This window comes from Tiliqua scincoides, chromosome 4 (assembly GCF_035046505.1).
Source record: "Tiliqua scincoides isolate rTilSci1 chromosome 4, rTilSci1.hap2, whole genome shotgun sequence".
NCBI lineage: Eukaryota > Metazoa > Chordata > Lepidosauria > Squamata > Scincidae > Tiliqua > Tiliqua scincoides.
Window position 1 is genome coordinate 49,590,400 of NC_089824.1, and position 19,716 is coordinate 49,610,115.

At 44.8% G+C, this 19,716-nt stretch overlaps 1 protein-coding gene across 4 annotated transcripts in view; it reads left to right on the forward strand.

The window, feature by feature from the left end:
- The window catches only part of NOL4 (nucleolar protein 4), a 191,252-nt gene that overhangs the window by 115,741 nt on the left and 55,795 nt on the right, over positions 1–19,716 (forward strand). For all 4 annotated transcript variants that reach the window (XM_066625199.1, XM_066625200.1, XM_066625201.1 and 1 more), the window contains exon 6: positions 6,714–6,997. In XM_066625199.1, the coding sequence (XP_066481296.1) occupies positions 6,714–6,997 (284 nt within the window). The remainder of the gene's footprint in view (positions 1–6,713; positions 6,998–19,716) is intronic.

Sequence of the window (19,716 nt, forward strand, 5' to 3'; positions counted from 1 at the left end):
CATGAGAAGCAAGGCCTTTGTAATTTGCTTTTCTCAATATACCTAGCCTTTCTGTCTAGAAACCTAGGCACTCAGACCTTGAAACTTTTTATATGAGATCTATGCTTTAAACAAAAAAATCAGTGAGCAAGCAAATACTGAAGATTTGAGCTTGGCAGGGGTCTTTATTTTTCTTTCACCCAACAAGTACATTCTAAAGTGTTGGACTAAGATGTAAAAATATGGAATGGTTTACAAGTAGCCACATAACATTCAAACAGATGTGGCAATTCCACTAAATTATATTAGTGCAATATTCCAACCATATTCTTAACTAGTGAATCTCCCTACAGCTAAAAACATAGATAATTAACATCCTAGGCTGTCAGTAAACTTGGCAGAATTAAATCCTAGAGGAAGAAGCCCAGAGCCCTGGAGGAAGGCTAAGTGCATGTCTCCCTGTCATCTTTTCTGCTCATCTCAGTAGTCCCACTGCTAGAATGTGTTGTCATAGCAACACCATCTTTTGCTTCATACAGGAAAGATTAGCTCTTACTGTGCAGTGGAGAGAATTTAGTGAAAGTCAAGCTAATCCCTGGGTGCACTGCAAGAGAAAGGTTGGACCTCGCCTGAGGGATACTGTATCTGCAATGATAGAACTGGCCTGCCACAGACTCTGGTATTTAAGTTGAAGAGCAGAATTCACAGTAAGTGTCAGCTCCTCCTGAGTGGAATATTGAATCAGGGGTTTCTAAGTCTTGTAGAAGAATGTCCCATGCCCACAGTCAAATGACTTTAAGCAGCTTTGTCTAGAATACCAAATGTATTGCACGAGTGATGTTTTAAACAGAAATGTAAAGGTTTACTTCATAAAACCAAGGGAAAGACGTTATAACAATCCATCAGATGTACAGGTGGAGCTTGTTTATCCACGGATTTTTCATCCCCAGATCTGGCTCAGTGCGGGTCCCCTGGACATTTCCCCTGGATCCGCAGTGAGCCAGACTGGGCTCCACCTGAACCCTCCGAAGGGGACTGGAGCTATGCTCCGATCTGCTCTGGAGGGCTTCAGAATAGCCCGGAGAGGCAAAAAAAATGCAACTTCCGGTTTCCCTAGGGAAACCAGAAGTGACTTTTATAAGGCATTATGAGGCCTGGGGAAGCTCCCTGGAGGGCTTTCCTGTGCCTCAGAATGCCTAATATAGTGAAAAACATCATTTCTGGTTTCCCTCAAGAAACTGGAAGTAGTGTTTTTTTACTTCTCCGGGCCGTTCTGAAGCCTGCAGAGGCAGCTTCAGAAAGCCCTCTAGATGGGATCAGAGTGCAGCTCCGGTACCCTTTGGAGGGAGAAAGGGGTGGATTTGATTATTCACAATTTTTAGTATCAGCAAGGGGTCCAAGAACAGATCCCTCACAGATACCAAGGCCCCACCTGTATAGGTCATCTTGCTCTAGTAGCAACAACAGGTATGTGCTACAAATAGGAATAAGCTTTTAAGTGCACTGAATACTTCAGAAATCTATTGAACACTTGAAAATTCTTGAAGTTTAAGTTGAAAAGGAAGAAGAAACAAAACATGTGGAAATCTATTTGTGTGTACTACAGCAATTCCTAGTTCTCAAAGTGCTGAACTGTCCATTTTGAATATGCAAGTTTAAACACTATTTTAGTGTTGATTTATGATCTTCCTTTGAAAACAGCAAAGAAAAAAAAGAGAATTGTAATACTGGTTCCTTGAGAAAGAGTAAAAAGCTCATTTTCATACGGTAAACTTCATGTGATATTTTAATGACACAATACAATATGTTGAAACATTACTGCATCTCTCCATTACCACAATGAGAAACAAATATTTTAGTTCTTCACATATTCATGTTTTTGTGATCTCTTCTGCTACTTCCAGAAGCAGTGTAAGAAATCGGCATTCAGGCATAAATTTAACAGAAAGCTCTGAAATCAATAAAGTTGCTTTCTTTGCCAGTGTTTTTTATTTTTTATTTTTTTATTTTGCTAAAGTAGATAGTGGATGCAACCACCAAGCATTTTGCTAGTCATTGACACAAAACCCATTGTAAAAAGGAATGCCTTGCTGATTATCATGGGAAGAGTATTGCAATATTCATAAGCTCATATATGACATATAAGGGTGCTCAGATGTGACCTTATTTATTGATTTTGCTCTTAAACTACTTATTTAAAAATATATTTATATGGCATTTAAAATTCTATTACAGAATTGAACAAAGATATATCTTTCTGAAATATATTCTGAGTAAATCCCAATATGTATGAGTCTCAATATTTAATAGAATATTAATAGTATTAATTAGAATGTCAGTATATATGTTTCCAAAAGAGTAAACTCACTCCATTTTAATGCAAACAGAGGGCCCAATCCTATCCAATTTTTCAACACTGAAGCATCCGCAAGGCAGCCCCAACATAACTGAACATTTGTTCCCTTACCTTGAGGAGGCCTGTGTCTTCACCCCCACCACAGGATGCAGCGCACACCCTATTGGTATGGCTACATTGGTGCAGTGGCATAGCTAGGTCATTTGACAGCCGGGGCCCATAAATTTTTGTCACCCCCTATACAACATAATTAATTAATTACATTTTTATACCACCCTTCCTCTAAGGTGTGTATGGTTCCTCCCCTTATACTACTACAACCCTGTGAGGTAGGTGAGATGAATATGACATGAAATAAATAATAATAATGACCAGAAAATAAATGCAGTGAATATTTCCCCAGAAGTAATGGATGAAATTCTGCACCAAATGGTATATAACATGATGGTATTATTCCTAAAAGCCACAATTTCCACAATTTTGGACACTAGGGTGACACCTCCCCCCCCCCCCCCAAGGATGTCATTGGTCCATTTTGAGTTAAGGCAGCGGTTCTCAATGTTTTAGCACTGGGACCTACTTTTTAGAATGACAACCTCTCCGGGACCTCTCCACCAGAACCTCTCCACCAGAAATGATGTCATGGCTGGAAGTGACATCATCAAGCAAACTAAAATAAATAATTATAAATAAAAAAAACCAAATAATTAAATAAGGGGAAACCAGCCCTGTTCCACCAAGTGAATTTTCTTTGTAACCTGACTGTAATAACCCACCCCCTCCCACAAAAAAATCAGTGAAATTTTCAGTCCATGGGGGACTCCAGTTTACTATCAACCTTTGCTGCACATGCCCGATCTCGTCTGATCTTGAAAGCTAAGCAGGGTCATGCCTGGTTAGTACTTGGATGGGAGACCTTGCCTGGGAATACTGGGTGCTGTAGGCTTATACCATAGTCTTTTGAAACTGAAGGTTGCCAACCATTTGAGAAGCAGTCAGAACAAAGGGAGCAATTCTAACCAACTTTCCAGCTCCTGCATAGCTGTACCAATGGGACATGTGCTGCATCCTGCAGCTGGGGGGCAGTCATGGAAGCCTCCTCAAGGTAAGGCAATGTTTGTTCCCTTACCTCAGATCTGCAGTGCCCTTATGTCAGTGCTGGAAAGTTGGTTAGGATTGCAGTCAAAGTCATTTAAAGGTTACTTAACTTTAAAATTAATAATTTTTTCATATCTTGAAGTTAGTTATTACATAGTAGTTAGATTTTTACAAAGTAATGTACAAGAACAACTGAAGTTTCTTGAATGCAGCCTCACTAGATTACAGCTAATGTGGCTTTGCAAAATGAAAAAGTTCCCCATCTCTGTGCTAGACTAACTTATGAATTTTCACACAAAGAGCATTCCTAGGGCAGGGCTTTGCAAACTGGGGCATCGTGATGCCCCAGGCAGGGAAACCCTAACCCTTTAAGGGATGGGGGAAGGGGAATGCAGCAATGTGATCCCCAGGCTTGAGCTGTTGCCAGGGTCAGGAGGGTTTGTTTTTTTTTAACCTACCAACCAGTGCAGGAGTCCTGGGGTGTCTTTGGGGTCCAGGGAGCCCTCTGCAAGGCTTCTTGTACCTCCAAACATCTTTTTTTTTTTTTTTTAAAGGCACTTTTGGTTTTCATTGCAAAACCAGAAGTGCTCTTTTTTTAAACAGATACTTAAAAATGCGGGGAGCCCTGTGGAGGGCCCCAAGACCTCCCCAGGACTCCTGTGCTGGATGCTAGTAGGTAAAAAAAAACCCTCCCATCTCTGACGATCCTGGGAATCTCATTGCTGCCTTTCCCCTTCCCCTGCCCCTTAAAAGAAAAAGGACAGGGCTTCCCTGGCTGGGGCATTGCAACACTTTAGTTTGGGAAGCCCTTCCCTAGGAACACTCTCTGTATGAAAACTCATAAGTTAGTCTAGCACTTTACCTTTTAGGATTTGTCAGTGGCTATCCGGTACATGATACCCCCAGAGGAACAGGAATTACCATTAACTATTGCACTGCACTGGAGGCTGGTAAGTTAAAAAAAACACAACAACCCTCCCCTACCCAACAGCAGCAGGATCCTGGGGATCATGTAGTTGCATTAGCCCCTCCCCTGCACACGCTTACCTCAGGTTTCAAACTCCTATGGAGTTTGAGAACCAATGTCCTAGGTTATGAAATTGCCCCTAATAAGGGTGAAATTTATAATTGTTTATGCAATGTGTTGTCCTCACATTTTGAAAAATCAGCATATACCCTACATGCCACTACCTGATAATGATTCAGTGGAAACAGTCTTATTTGTCTTGGAATAATTTGTGACTTTTTGTTTTTTAAGCTTTTTTTATATATACTTGTGCTCGGGTAATGAGAAAGCACTGCAAAGAGTAACCCTGGACAAAACATTTCCATCATTACACATTTGGAAACTGTAACGTATTTCTACATGTATATTGCAATTGTCAATAAGCAGAAATTTCCTTTAATTGGCTCTCGGTTTTCACTAAGCAATTATTTAGCCACTAAAATTAATGCTTCTAATATAACTTCTTATTACAAATATCACTGAAGTAGAGGTATTTGTACAATTGGCACTGTGAATTAATCAAGATGTTATTTTTATCTCACTAGTAAAAACAATTAGTTAATTGTTAGGAAAGTCATACTGAACATATTATCAGAACTCAGGTTTATTTATAACAATACCATCAAAATAAAGTTCATCGCTATGACATGCTGCCTGGTCAGTTTTTTTTTTTTAATTTTAATGCATGCAGGGAACACAGATGTGCAAAAGTGTACATGATGCTGTGTGTCTGCAAGGAAAACACAACCCAGGCCAGTAAGGGCCCAATTCTGAACCCTCCCAGCACTGGCACTGAGCCCTAGCGCCAGCACTGGGTGCCGTGAATGTGCTGTAAAGCATGTTTACAGTACCAGGAGGGTACGGAGTGCTGGTGCTGGGCCTGTGCCAATCAGGTGCCAGGTGCAGCTCTGGCAGGAGGAGGACACACCGCCGCTGGGGGTAAGAGAAACTGCCAAGCGGCAGTGCAGCCTCTGAGGAGCAGAGGGAGAGCAGAACGAGGATGGGGCAGGGGGAGGAACTGGGATGGGAGGCAGTGGGACCAGCAGAGCTCTGCTCTGCCATACCTTGAACTCCGTGTTGGGCTGAAAAGCCCAACGCGGAGTCTCTCAAGTCTACGCTGGCAAAATAGCCAGTGCAGATTTGAGAAGCCCCATTGTGGGGCTTGGGGCTTTCCCAGGAGGAAGGGGACAAAAATCCCCTTCCCCTGAGGAGACTTCTGGTGGCTTCCTGGTGCCCGCTGGTACAACAGTAGCCACTTTGGTGCTGCTGCTCCAGTGGGCACCAGGAAACTTAAAATTGGGCTGTAATGCAACTATAAATAACACTAATGACAAGAGGCATCAAACTCGTGGATCATGTGGAAGGCCATACTTTTTATCAGAGAAACCCCCCCCCCACACACACACATGCATTGATCTGGAATAAATTGTTAGCAAAACAAAAGAAGGATCTCCAACCCTAGATGTTCTTACCAACTCTATGAGTAAACTTAATCAAAGAGCCTATCACAGCTAAAACCTAACTTTTGTCTTGATTCTTTTCTGTTTATTATTATTGAGAATATGTGTCACTTTTCAACAAAAAGAAATTCACCATGTGGTTTACAGCTATGATTATATTTATGTGAGGAAGGTACATTTACACCCTATCCTATGAAGACAATTTTAAATACATAAAAAATTCACAATGAAACATAAATAAGTATATCTCTGTATTTTGGTTTTATACTAGAGAAAGTGATAAAATAGACAGTATATTCTCTGTTTGCCTTATGATAGACTGTTCATTAAAAGTGTCAATGTAGATGGATCCAGATCTAGATAAATGTGTGGTGGTGGAGGGGGGCTACCTGTATCACTGTGCAGAAATTTTGCACTGACATTTTTAGAAGCAATTACATTTTTAATCTTGTTATGAAAATACATCTTACATTTTACAATCTATATTGAACTGCAATTCATAGTTTAAAGAACTGCAGTTCATAGCACTCAGCAGTGATATGTCAAGAACTTTCTCCCATATGTGAGCCATGATGTTGCATAGGAAGTTCCTTCTTTCACTACCCAGTTATTATCATCTGGGTTTCGGTGGGTGGGTGGGGGCATTTCATTCACAACTCCTATTGTGCCTATTAGTAGTGGCTAACAATCATGTACAACATGTACAGCAATAATTGCAACAATTCAAGAGAAACCAAGGTTTTGTTGTTGTATAGGTACAGTACATAATGTTGATGGTATATCACTGAAAAATATGTAAATCCCTGTTTCGTAGATGACTCAGCTGCAGAGAGTGTTAATGGCAATGAAACTGCAGGACACAGTTCCAACGCTTCAGGGGGAACACACTGCAGGGAACTAACAGAAACCAACAGTAATGGCAAAACATCTCTGGAACCTGATGAACAACCTCTGAACCTGAGTGACAGTCTCTTCTCTGCTCAGCTGACTTCAGAATACAGGTTAGATGACCAAAGCAGTGATGGAAAGAACAAGTACAAGAACATCCTAGTATCTGATCTTAAGATGGAGCAAGAGGCAAAAGAAAATGGAAGCAAGGTAAGATGCTTCCATGTTCACAAAATTTTACAAGTGCACACCTTAGGAGAGAAAAGTTTCCTTGGAAAAAGCTCAAGAGCTTTTATGTGCATATGAATACACTAACAAATACCACTATTTTTCAACTAGAGACACATATTGAGCAGTTTTAATGTCTTGATAAGAAATATTTTGGAATCTTCTTTTTGAATGAATCACACACACACAGCATATGCCCTTATTCACTGTAGATAAATATCCTTAATATGTGAACAGAGATGGCACTGAAGCTCTTCATTGCGATTTATATATTGCACAGCCTGCATACATGAACACGTTTCAATTAAAACTGACAAGTTTGCTCTAAGAAGCTGAAATTTCCTAAGGGCTTTCCCCCCTATGGTTCCTATTATATTGAATGGAAGAGAGTAGGTGACTGTGTAGATAAAGAAAGATTGGGCAGATTTGATAGCTAGGCTGATAGGGAGGCATTTGTCATGACAGTGTATTGCAAGAAGAACAGAGATGAAAATCAAACAGTATTCTTTCATGGATTTGTTCTACTGCCCTTACTAACAGCTACAACCTTTTTATTTTTCTGATACTACCTGTTGGATTAACACATTAACCATACCAATCTCTGAAAGTGAGTACTACTACTTTGCATGCAGGGCAATAGCCAGCAATAAAGCACCATAAATTACCCTGACAACATTGAATGCCAAGCTGTTCTGTTGTTGCTTTTGCATGTTTCTCAACATGAGCAGCTCAAGAAAACATAGATGTTTTCACAGATGTTCAGCAATGAGCTGGAAACCAGTGGGACTCACTTGAAGTAAATTTATTTAGGATCAGGAAAATGCACCCTCTTAGCGGACATACATAGATTCCCATTAGTGAATGGTGCACTCATTCAGTAAAATAAAAACAGCATCTTTACTTTCTTCTGGGCATTCCATTATAATGATCTCTATAAGTAACCATCATCAGACATTGATAGATACAAATGTATATTCTTCGACCAAATGCAAAAGTGAGATGAAAGGAAAGCTATAAAGATGACCCTGACTTATATTTGAAATATCATTTGTTTTTCCGAAATATGTGAAAGATCACTACAATCCATACAGAATTGTAGGCAAGTAAAAGATACATTGAGTGCCAGCACGTGGGCATGATCACTGTTTGTCAAGCTCATGTGATTTTTGTCATAAAGCGAGATAGTACAAGATATGCCAGGCTGAGCTCCTTGGAAAGGGTGGGAAACAAATCAGACAGACAGATATATTAATTAGTTGTGTCTGGGCCCAGAGGTGCTGGTCCTGGCATTGCTTGGGTCGTCAGATTACTTGGGTATGGAGGATCTGGCCCATTAAAGGGACCTCAAGCAGCAGGGCATGGAAGAGGAGGTAAGAGCAGGAGAGAAGATAAAGGAGGAAGTGATAGGTGTGCAGAGAACAAGGGAAAAAGTGAGAAGAGAGAGCAAGGGAGGAAGAAGCAAGAGGTGAGGAGAAGGGTAAGCAGGAACAAGGATCCCCAGGGGGAGGCTGACACAGTGTAGAGGGGTTACAGCTACCAAAACGAGAAGAGGAGAGTAGATTGTGCAGCAGGCTTGGGAGGTGGAGGAAGCCAGACCACAGGTGTCTGGTCAGAAGTTTATGGGGGAAGAATCTGCAGCCTGGCCCAGCTGGCATCCTCCTAGGGAAGGGACTGAAGTAGTCTGCCAAGGGTTCCAGAGCCCATCCGCAAGAGCAGTGGTGTCCAAACTTTTTGGCAGGAGGGTCACATCATCTCTCTGCGTCGGGGGCCAGTAATAACATTTGAATAAATTTACATAAATGAATATATTAGAGGTGGAACTTATATGAATGAATGAAGGTCTTGCAATAGCTCAAGGCCTATAAAAAGCCTTGCACAAAGTAAGCCCAGTGTTTCCTTCGCCTCTGCTGCTGCGTCACAGATATCAAATAGCAAGCAGCCCTCATTGCACAGCTCATGTGAGAGGTCAAACAGTCACCTTCATGCTGAGAACAGTTGCATCAGTCCAGCACGGGCTCCAGCAAGTCTCTGGAGGGCCAGAGGCTCATTGGAGACTGGGAGTTCCCTGCAGGCCGGATTGGGAGTCGCAAGCGGCCGCAAGTGGCCCCCAGGCCAGGGTTTGGGCACCCCTGCACCAGAACATAAGAGTTTCAGAGCCAAGATACCCTAGGAAGTCTTACTTCGGGCTGCATTGTAGGAGGAGGGACACCACATAAAATACTAGGCAAGCTGCACCAAATGTTATGGGCCAAAGAGAACACCATAGAGTTAAACTGGGGAGGAGGGCAATCCCTCCTCTTTTTCTGTTGTCCTGCTGTTGGTCCCAATAAAGGAACGGTCAATGCATAGTACATGTCCAGCCTGGTGTGTCTATGAATTTCATTAGCCCTCTGGAGGTGGAGCTTTCTCCTGGGAAGAGGAGGTGGAGATGACAACCACCTTTCAGTCAATGAACTCAAGATGGTTCACAGTTTACAATAACACACAATCTCATAAGCTAAACACAATACAAAAGAAAAAGGGAATAGGTGGAGAAGAGGAAAATAAGCAAATTCATTCTTACATAATATTCTTACTAAGTAGTTATAATGACCAGGTAGCCCCAAAGGAGACTAGATTCAGAAAAGAAGGAGTCAGCTGCCTCAGCTGCAGCCAGTGTGGACAGCTGATGTAGCCAAATAGCTATCGGTTGACTGCATACTTTTTTTCAGCAGCACTATAAGACATCTCTGCCTGAACTTGTAGGCTGGGGAGAAAGGATGTTGTAATGTGCTGTTTAAAAATGATGTAAATTACTTACCCATTCTGGGATTCCAGGAAGAATTTCCACAGCATCTTGGCAGTCAAGGAGAGTATTGCTGTACTTTACTAAGAAGCCCAGTTCCCATAACCAAGGCTATACATCCTGGAGACTTTCTAGTCATATTTCTACCCCTCTGATTAGCAAATTTGAGGAGAGACTCTAGCTCAGGGGTGCTCAAACTTTTTTGGTTGGAGAGCTACTTTGAAACCCAGCAAGGCCCAGAGATCTACCCTCCAGGGGGGCAACTTGGGGGGTGATGAGAAGTGGGGTGACTCTATGTGTGGGGCCACGGGGAGGGGTTGGGGAGCCCTCCAGGGGGGCAACTTGGAGGGGTGATGGGAAGTGGGGGGACACCGGGTATGGGGCCAGGGGGAGGCGTTGGGGAGCCCTCCAGGAGAGCAACTTGGGGGGGTGATGGGAAGTGGGGGGACACCAGGTGTGGGGCCAGGGGAGTGGCTGGGGAGCCCTCCAGGGGGGCAACTTGGAGGGGTGATGGGAAGTGGGGGGACACCAGGTGTGGAACCAGGGGAGCGGCTGGTGAGCCCTCCAGGGGGGCAACTTGGAGGGGTGATGGGAAGTGGGGGGACACCAGGTGTGGAACCAGGGGAGCGGCTGGGGAGCCCTCCAGGGGGGCAACTTGGAGGGGTGATGGGAAGTGGGGGAACACCAGGTATGGGGCCAGGGGAGGGGTTGGGGAGCCCTCCAGGAGAGCAACTTGGGGGGGTGATGGAAGTGGAGGGACACCAGGTGTGGGGCCAGGGGAGCAGCTGGGGAGCCCTCCAGGGGGCAACTTGGGGGCAGCCCCATACCCTCTTCCTCGCCCACCCTCCCTCCGCCCCGAGGCGCCTGCTCAGCTCACCCTCTGGGAAGCAGGAAAAGTTATCCGAGGGCGCCGCAGGGCTGATCCCAGCCTCGGGAGGAAGGCGGCGACACGAGGCAGCGCAGCCCAGCTGCGCCGTGCTTCCTCCCGGGCTCCCCTTACCTGTCTCCAGGGAGGGGGTCTCGGCAGCGCCTCCGGCGGCACTTGCCCTCCCACCGGCCGCAGCCTCGCAGCGCCCGGCTCCCAAGGCGGGGACGGCGGCACCCTTGCGGGGCAGCAGCAGCAACCAGAGTGTCCCCGCCAGCCACGGGCTCCCGCGCCGCCTGCCCGTGCCGCCGCCCCCGGCTGCACCGCCCCAGCTGCACCGCCACCTCCACGCACTCTTTCCAGGGGTCGCCTCCCCCGGCAGCCTCCTGCTCCCGGAGGGGCTCTTTCCCGCCCCTATCATTGATTGAAATCAATGAAAGGGGCGGGAAAGAGCCCTGGAGCTTCCTGAAGGGGCTCTTTCCCGCCCCTGTCATTGATTGAAATCAATGAATGGGGCGGGAAAGAGCCCTGGAGCTTCCCGATTGGCCCGCCATGTTGAAAGGGGCGGGAAAGAGCCCCGGAGCTTCCCGATTGGCCCGCCATCGCATCGGGGACACTCGGCTAATCGGGAGCTCCGGGGCTCTTTCCTGCCCCTTTCAACATGGCGGACGGGAGGCTCGGCGCACGATCGACCGGATTTTGCTTGGCGATCGACTGGTCGATCGCGATCAACGTCTTGAGCACGCCTGCTCTAGCTCATTGCTTCCCAAACTAGTGGGTTGCGACCTACCTAGGGAATTGGGAAAGGGGAATCACCTCAAAGGAGAATGACCTAGAAATTGACAACAACACAATCGCTATGATTGTGCAGGGAGGGTTTTTCACTTACTTGGGGGTCAGTACGTCTCTCCAGAGGGTCTGGGGAGCCTGCAACCCCATCTGCAGCACTCCCTGAGTTTTCAAAATGTAGATAAAAGGGGGAAAAACACACTTCCATTTTTCATCTTGAAACATTTTGAAGCCTTGGGAAGGGCTGCAGAGGGGATTGCAGGCTCCCCAGACCCTCCAGAGAGCCATAGTGACCCCAGGTAAGAGAAAACCCCCTCCCTGCCTGGCAGCAGCATGGTTGTAGTGATTGCGTTGCTTGCCCCCCATACAAAGAGAGGGTTCCCAAAGCCTGAGTAGGACTTTGGGAACCATTGTTCTAGCTCAATGGTAGAGCACATGCTTTGCATGCACAAGATCCCACATTCAATCTCCAGCATCTTCACGAATAGTAAAAATAGCCTTGTCTGAAACCCTGGAGAGCTTCAACCAGTATGATCTAACAGTATAAGTCTTCTAACAGTTTAAGACTTCATATGTCCATGAATGCTGAAGACAGAGGAAAACTAGCACCTTATTCCAAAGCTTCCCAGAGGCATCTGGGCTTTGTGGTTCCCATTGTCAGATGAGACCCTCTTTGGACATTAGGGCTCAACCTGCCAGGATTACTCAGGTTCATGCTGTCACCACCAGATTTAAGAGTGTTTTATCTATTTAAAGAGCCAGTCCAAGGGGACCGTTTCCTCAATGGGAGCCATTTGGCATTAGCATCTGTAGTCCTGGAGATGTGATCTCCATCTGAATGTTGCACATCTGGGGAGAAGTCAGTATGCCTTTCCATTTTGAGATCTGAACAATGTAACAAGTACATTCTGAGCAATGGAACAAACCAAGTAAAGGATACCTACTCTTGAAATAGCATCAGTGAATAATAAATCTTGAGCAGCCCCACCCACAAGTAGTTAGAGAGATGCATGAACACATCCCACCCTCCCTCCTAGTGCATCATTCCCCTTCTCCTAATTGTGTTCTGACACTCTGTCTAAATACTAAGGGAATTGTTTGGATGAAACTCCACACACAATTAGGAGAAAAGGAATGGGAGGAATGCAGTCGTGCCCGTCCCTAGAAGTGGGTGAAAAAGTTGTGTGGTGTGTTTTTTTTGCAGATTTTGAGTTTTTTATTTTTTACAAAAATGAGAAGTGCAGAAAATGGTGTTATGTGTTTATTTCATTATCACAGTTTTCACCCACCCTACTAATCGTGTGTGTGTGTGTGTGTGTGTGTGTGTGTGTGTGACTGACTCAAATATATCATTGAAAGCAGCCTAATAGGAAGTAAATTTTAAAAATTTACTTTTGTTTTATGCCTTTAAGGATTATGTTTTATTTCCTGACCATATATAACAACAATAACAACTTTAGATTTGATAAATACAGGCGTGTCCCTGCATCTGTGGGGGTTCTATTCCAGAACCCCCAACAGTTAAGTGAAACTGTAGATACAGGCAAATGCCACCCGCCCACCATCTAGAGGTGAGCTCTGCTCCTCTTGCCTCCAGAGGGTCATCTGAGCCCAGCAGAGGCTGCATGAATCCATCTGTGGCCTCTGCCAGGCTCAGACTGAGCCTTAGAGTAAAAAACATGTGACTTCCAGATTTTGGGGGGGGGGGAGGGGAAGAACTGGCATTTTTAATGCTGCCTTACAAAACATTGAGAGGCCTGAGGAAGCCTGGCCTGGCAAAGCTCCTGAGAAAAGCTACATGTTTTTCACATGTAGGCTCCGTCTGAACCCGGCAGAAGCCACAGACAGATATGCGTGGCTTATGCTGGGCTCAGACAACCCTCCAGAGGTGAGGGGAGTGGAGCTTCTCTCGGCTCCAGAGAAGGTGCATGTTGGGGCCGCAGGGGGGCCCACAGACCCAATCTGCGGATAAGTGAATCTGCTGGTATGGGATCCATGCATTTGTAGTAAAAGAAAGTAAAAGGAAGATCCCATTATTCTTCTGTTCACACATGAACCTTTTCTCAATCCCCTCCTTTTCCAGTCCAAGGAGTGGGAGGATGAACAGCAGCTGGGGCAAGTGAGCAAAGAGAGGTGGGTGTGGTGCCCACACCAATCTGCTGCCTGAGGCGATAATCTCAGTTCCTCCCATGGACAGACCAGTCCGATTGCAATCCAAAGGCGAAGTGTTTTGCTGGGCTACCACCATAAAATATAGCAGACAGCTGATTAGGATTTGGTGTGAGCCGCTTGCTGCCGAAGCCAGCCTCTTCCCAAGCCTGATCTGCCCTCCCCCCTGCCCCCGTCACTCCTCTTCTTCTCCCCGTCTACTCCTCCCTCATTTCACCCTGCCCCCTCTTTCATTTGCTGTTTTCATCTCATTCTCTTTCCTTTCTTCCATCCATTCACCTTCTTTCTCAGGATAAATTTATTTCTTTTTAAAAATGTAAGGAACGATTAGCTATACAAATACAACAGAATGGTTTGGATCTTAACAGTGAGGTGTTTATTTGGAAGAAAATCCCACTATATTAAATGGTTCTTACTCCCAAGTAGTTGTGCAAAGGACTGCAGCCTAAGATATTATGCTAGAGTATGCAGGAGAGTAGGGGTGGTAAAGTACCTTGTTATTCCTGGCATATGTAACAGCATTTACGCTTTTATTTGTTGAACCATAAACACATATTTGAATCAACTGCCTTCAGTGATTTGAATATGTAATTAAAAACATAATTAGTTGTCATCCAGCAATCTGCTATCTGCTAATAAAACTTTTGCTATGAGTATCTCCAAATTTAAACTACTATATGCTAGTCTGTTTCTGTAATAAAGAAACTAAGGGCCCAATCCTATCCAATGTTTTGGCACTGATGCAGTTGCAGTGCACTCTTGACGTAAAGGAACAAACATTTCCTTACCTTGAGAAGGCCTGCATGAGTGTCCTCCCATCGCGGGATGCAGCGTATACCCCATTGAAACTGCTGCATCAGCACTGGAAAATTGGAAAGGATTGAGCCCTAACTAAAGAACTAACGAACTAACTACTACAAATCTTTAATTACAGTTTAGAATCATTGCATAAGTCTGCCCAGCATAGGAATGGAATGGAAAGATCAAGTGTATTTCTTATTTGTTGTTATTGTGTATTTCATGTAAGTAGGATGTACCTGCTCCCAGGACCACCCAAACGCCACCCAGAGGTTCATGGGGCCTGTGTATGGGAGCAATGTTGGGGAACACCTGCAACAACCCATGCATTTGCGTCAACAGCTGGGGGACCACGTGTGAGAATTCTTGCACACACATACCACACATGAAAATGCTTTTTTTTGACAGATAGGAGTTGCCTCAGAGTTAGATTATTAAAGCAAAATGAAGTTAGGTCATGCAAGGGGAATTGGGAAATATATCATTGTCTGATGAGAAAAATCAGATACTATGTCCCCTTCAACCTGCACCACTAAGGGCACAATCCTAACCAATTTTCCAGTGCCGAGGTAAGGGCAATGCAACTCTGAGGCAAGGGAATAAACATTCCCTCACCTTGAGGAGGCCTCCATGACTGCCCCCCAACTGCAGGATGCAGCACATGCCCCACTGGAATAGCTATGCCAGTGCTGGAAATTTGGTTAGGATTGTGCACTAAACCTCATTTTCACAATCTTCAGCTACATCGCTGCTTCTTTCTTTTGTAAATGTTCTCCTAATCAGAATAGTCCTTATTCCCTGCAAGCAAAGTGCCACCTGCATCACCTGTTCCACTTTCAACTTCCTTGTTTCTTTTCACCACCCATCCAAACTGATCCAGTATCTGCCTCTCCTTTTCAAGCTTTTTTGTTTTTGCTTACTGTACTAAGAGATGTGCTTCATCTTTTCTTAGTTGAGGATAAGGTAATAGGAATAGGGTTGAGCTTCTCCCAGTTTGAGCTAAGTCCCTCTTCCAAATTCCAACCCCCTTCTGGTGGAGCTATTTTCTGAGGGTCAACCTGAGGTTCAAGAAGTCTTCCAGTCATAGCCCACTGGTCTTCTCCACTACTCCCTTAGGAAAGATTCCACCCTTAAGGCTGACTTTGGGGTAACAACCCTTAAGCCTTTCCTTGGGGTAACAATCACAGAAAATAACTATCTGTGGCACCTTACCTGGAAATCTTATCTGGTGTTCACTCACTAATACTTTATGCAGTCCAGGAATTCTTCCTGTGATTTGATTGCCTGCCTGCTCTCTTACAGAACCCCTCCTTAAAGCCTTCCCTGTTCCTTTCCCCCTTATAACAAACTCTATGACCAGAGTACTTGGCCTGGGCCAATCATCACCATAATCCTGCCTTGCCAGTCTAATATACATTGCTACCCAAGCATATACCACTATTGATTTAGGCTCCCGTCCAGTCCTCTCCCTACAAGGCAGCCAAGAGAATGGGCTTAACCCATGTGGAGCATCCAACACTGGATCAGGGCCAAATAAACCCAGGGTTATTTTTTTTTAATAGCCAGTGGCTGAAACCTTGCTTCCTCTGAGAAATTGATTGTTTGGAGTCAATTGGAATTTTAGAATTTCCCATGCCTAGATATTATGTGGGCTTTATAGTCCAGTGAGATGGCTCAGAGTTACATTTCTTTTGGTTACTGGTCAAGGGGAAGGTGAATATGCTAAAATGAAAAACAGAAACAAGGGCAATGGAGGGGTGATAGCTACTTCCTCAGTATGACTCGCAACCTCTGAAATTCTAGAAAGATCTACAGTAAGTGAAATTACAGCAAACGGGGGGAGGGGTCTGGGTTTCCACAACAAATATGTTGGAAGAAAGCGTGATCAAGATGGCTTCAAAATCATGATATATTCCCTTTGCAGCATATTCTGGGTAATATTTTCTAGAGATAACCTGAATATTGGCATTCTCTACAATCAGCAGCGTAGCTGCCTCATCTGCCACCTGGGGGTGTTACTCCCAGTGTCACCTCACAGCGCAGACGGAGAAGTAACTGGTGGTGACGTGATGACATCATCACCAATTACTTCCAGGTAAGCAGCCATTGACACAGTTGCTTTTTTTTGCTGTGCTTCGCTCAGTGCAGTGAAGAAACAGTCAGTTCAAGTGAAGAAGCTGAAGGAACACTTAGAGGTGGCTGTGGGCAGGGCCATTGAGAGCCGGCATTGGGCCTGGGGTAAGATGCCTGATTGGGCCCCTTTTTCCTAAATTTTCCTACAAAACAGATGTTTACATTTTTAAAACAAGCTTTCAATTGACGGTTTTAACTTAACATGAGCAAGATTGAAACTAAATGAAAACATTTATCAAACTGGGGTAATTTCCTTACTTTGAGTAGTGATGCTGTGTTTCTTTTCTTCTAACACAACAAAATCCTCCTCATTTACTTTTTCTTCTTCTATTAAACTTGCCTAGTGCTTGGGGGCATCCTGAAGCCTCGTGGTGGATCGCAGCCCCCTCTGCAACTGTCTGCATAGCTGCACTGAACTCCAATCTGGAGCTCACTTCTGATTGAGCAAATTTGGAGAATTTCCTGTAATTTTTAAAATTCATTCTTGTATGGCTAATTACAAGGGAACCATTCATGAGTTGCTATTATTCAGAGCCACAGCACAAAGTCTTGAGCCAGTTCCTGAGTCTCCACACCCCTTAACTCGAGTCACAAACAGAGGCCATCACAACTCGTCTAGAGAACGAGACCAACATAAGAAGAGCCCTGCTGAATCAGGTCAAAGGCCCATCCAGTCCAGCTTCCTGTATCTCACAGTGGCCCACCAAATGCTTCAGAGAGCACACAAGAAAACAAGACACAACCTGCATCCTGGTGCCCTCCCCGGGATCTGGCAATCAGAGGCAGCCTACCTCAAAGACCAGGAGCTTGCACATACCTACCATGACTTGTGACTCATGATGAACTTTTCCTCCAGAAATTTGTCCAATTCCCACTTAAAGACATCCAGGCAAGATGCCATCACTACTTCCTGTGGCAAGGAGTTCCACAAATTACACGCTAGTTAGTTTGACTACAGTGATTCTTTTTGAAAAGCCAGTCAAGCTACAGAAGCAGTAAAAAAAAAAAAACAAGCAAGCACACACAAAAGCAAGCCTAGATTAGAATCTATTTGAGTGCTTTCATTTTTAGGGTAAACCCCAAGTTTTTGACACGCGTGACTCAAGTCCATAGGAGTTGTGAAAACCGCATGTTTTCATTTCTCAGGTTTGAGTCTTCCGGGTTGTGGCCCATCCCTGCTATTATTAAAAACAACTTGCAATCAAAAATATTCCAAGCCTCTTCTTCCAACTAAAATATATATGATAGTATTCAAAGGTACAAAAACAAAAAGTGGCCAGAAGGATCAATTTACACTCAAGAAACTGGAGGGTGGTGGAGAAGGGCTAAGTTCATTCTAGAAAGGATTAGTTTTCCACAAGGCTTCCTTGATCCACATGCATGGGCATGTGTCTGAAGAGTTGGGCATACTGAGAAATCACCCATTGGCAGGCATGTCCAAGGCCATGCAGAAATTTGCATCTTTCCTGGTGACACTTAAAGCCTCTCTGCCACCACACTTTGAGTAAATAATATAAAGTCAGGGTGACAGGAAGGATCAAATTGTGCTGGGAAAAATATAGGTAATAAGAGACCTTTGAAGCACCCAAAATTTTATCTGATACATAAGAAAGCCCAGAGGACAATTTGTTATTAAACTAGAAAAGCCAGGCTCCAGTCTTGGACATTTAGGTCTGTGTTTCACAGGAAATCAACAGGGTCTGAGAAACCATTTGATAGGAAAGAAGAAATATAATCACAACTGTAATTTATTTTTCTTAGCAATATAGTGTTCTGCAGCCTCTTACATATCAATTTAGTTCACTTAACGGAGGCAAACACTGATTACAAGAAGAGGATGCCTCGGTATCTGCAAGTACCAAAAACCCGATGCGGAAAACCACATATAATGAAATCCACAGTGGTAGCACCTGGAGGGCTTCTCTGGGCCTCAGAATGCCTTATACGGGCAAAAATTGTCACTTCTGATTTCCTGAGGGAAACCAGAAGTCATGTTTTTTTCATGCTCCAGGGCCATTTCGCACTCCAGGGCTTCAAGCCCTCAGAGGCCACAGGCAGACGCACTCGTCCTCTGCAGGCTTCAGAAAGTCCTCCGGAGGCAACCGGAGCATAGCTACAGTCACCTCTGGAGGGCTCAGGTTGGGCCAAATCTAGCTCAATGCGGGTCTAGGGGACCCATGTTGAGCCAGATCTGCGGATACAGGATCCACGAATATGGAGCCGCCACTTGTATAGCTTTGACTGATTTCTGAAAGTCACAGCAATAACCTATGATACACCGTTTCAGAACATCAAAATGTCCCATGATGACCTCCAATATAGAAGCATATCAATAAAATGCTGAGTTGTCGTAAATTTACCCTGCAATAAATGCCTTGTGTTGATATTCTTGTTTGATATTTTTGCTTACTCACTGAAATGTTGGGTATATGGAATGGTTTCCATCTACAAACATGTTTGTCATGTTCTGCAGTCTTTTTTCTGGAAAAGAAAATATGTACAAGGTATAATCCAGCAGTTCTCAAACTGTAGGTTGTGACCCAACAGTGAGTCCCCACCCTATTTTCGAAAACTGATATCAGCTGAAAACTGATAAACTGGCAAGGAAAATGAATTGAGCTTTATGGAGAGTGAAACTAAGGGCGCGATCCTATCTTGCGCTGGAACAGGCAAGCCAGGAGGTTTGCACTGTATCCAGCGTGAGATAGGGCTCCACAGTGGCTCAGCAGAAGATAAGGGGAAACTCTTCCCCTTACCCCCAGGTAAGCCACTGCAGCCCCTATGGGTCTCCTCGGACTTGCTTCCCTCCTGAGGTGGCACAAGTCCGAGGAGAGCGGAGCGACTTGAAGCTGTTCTGTGCTGCTTGGAAACGGGGGTTGGAATCTGGCATAACAGTCAGATCCCAGCCCCGCATCCTGCTCCCCACCCACCCACCCCTGGGACAGGCCTCTGCTCGCCCTACCCTGCCCTGCAACGCCTCCCTCCTGCTTCCTCCCCGCCTCCTTCCTGCCCACCCCAGAGTCTTGCGTCAGCACGTTTGCGACCATCCTAGACTGGCGCAAGGGACTTGTGTCAGCCTAACTCATTGTTAGGATTGTGCTATAAGCAACATGTGCATGTTTACTTGTAAGTAGGTGAACATGCCTCAGTCCACGTCAAAGG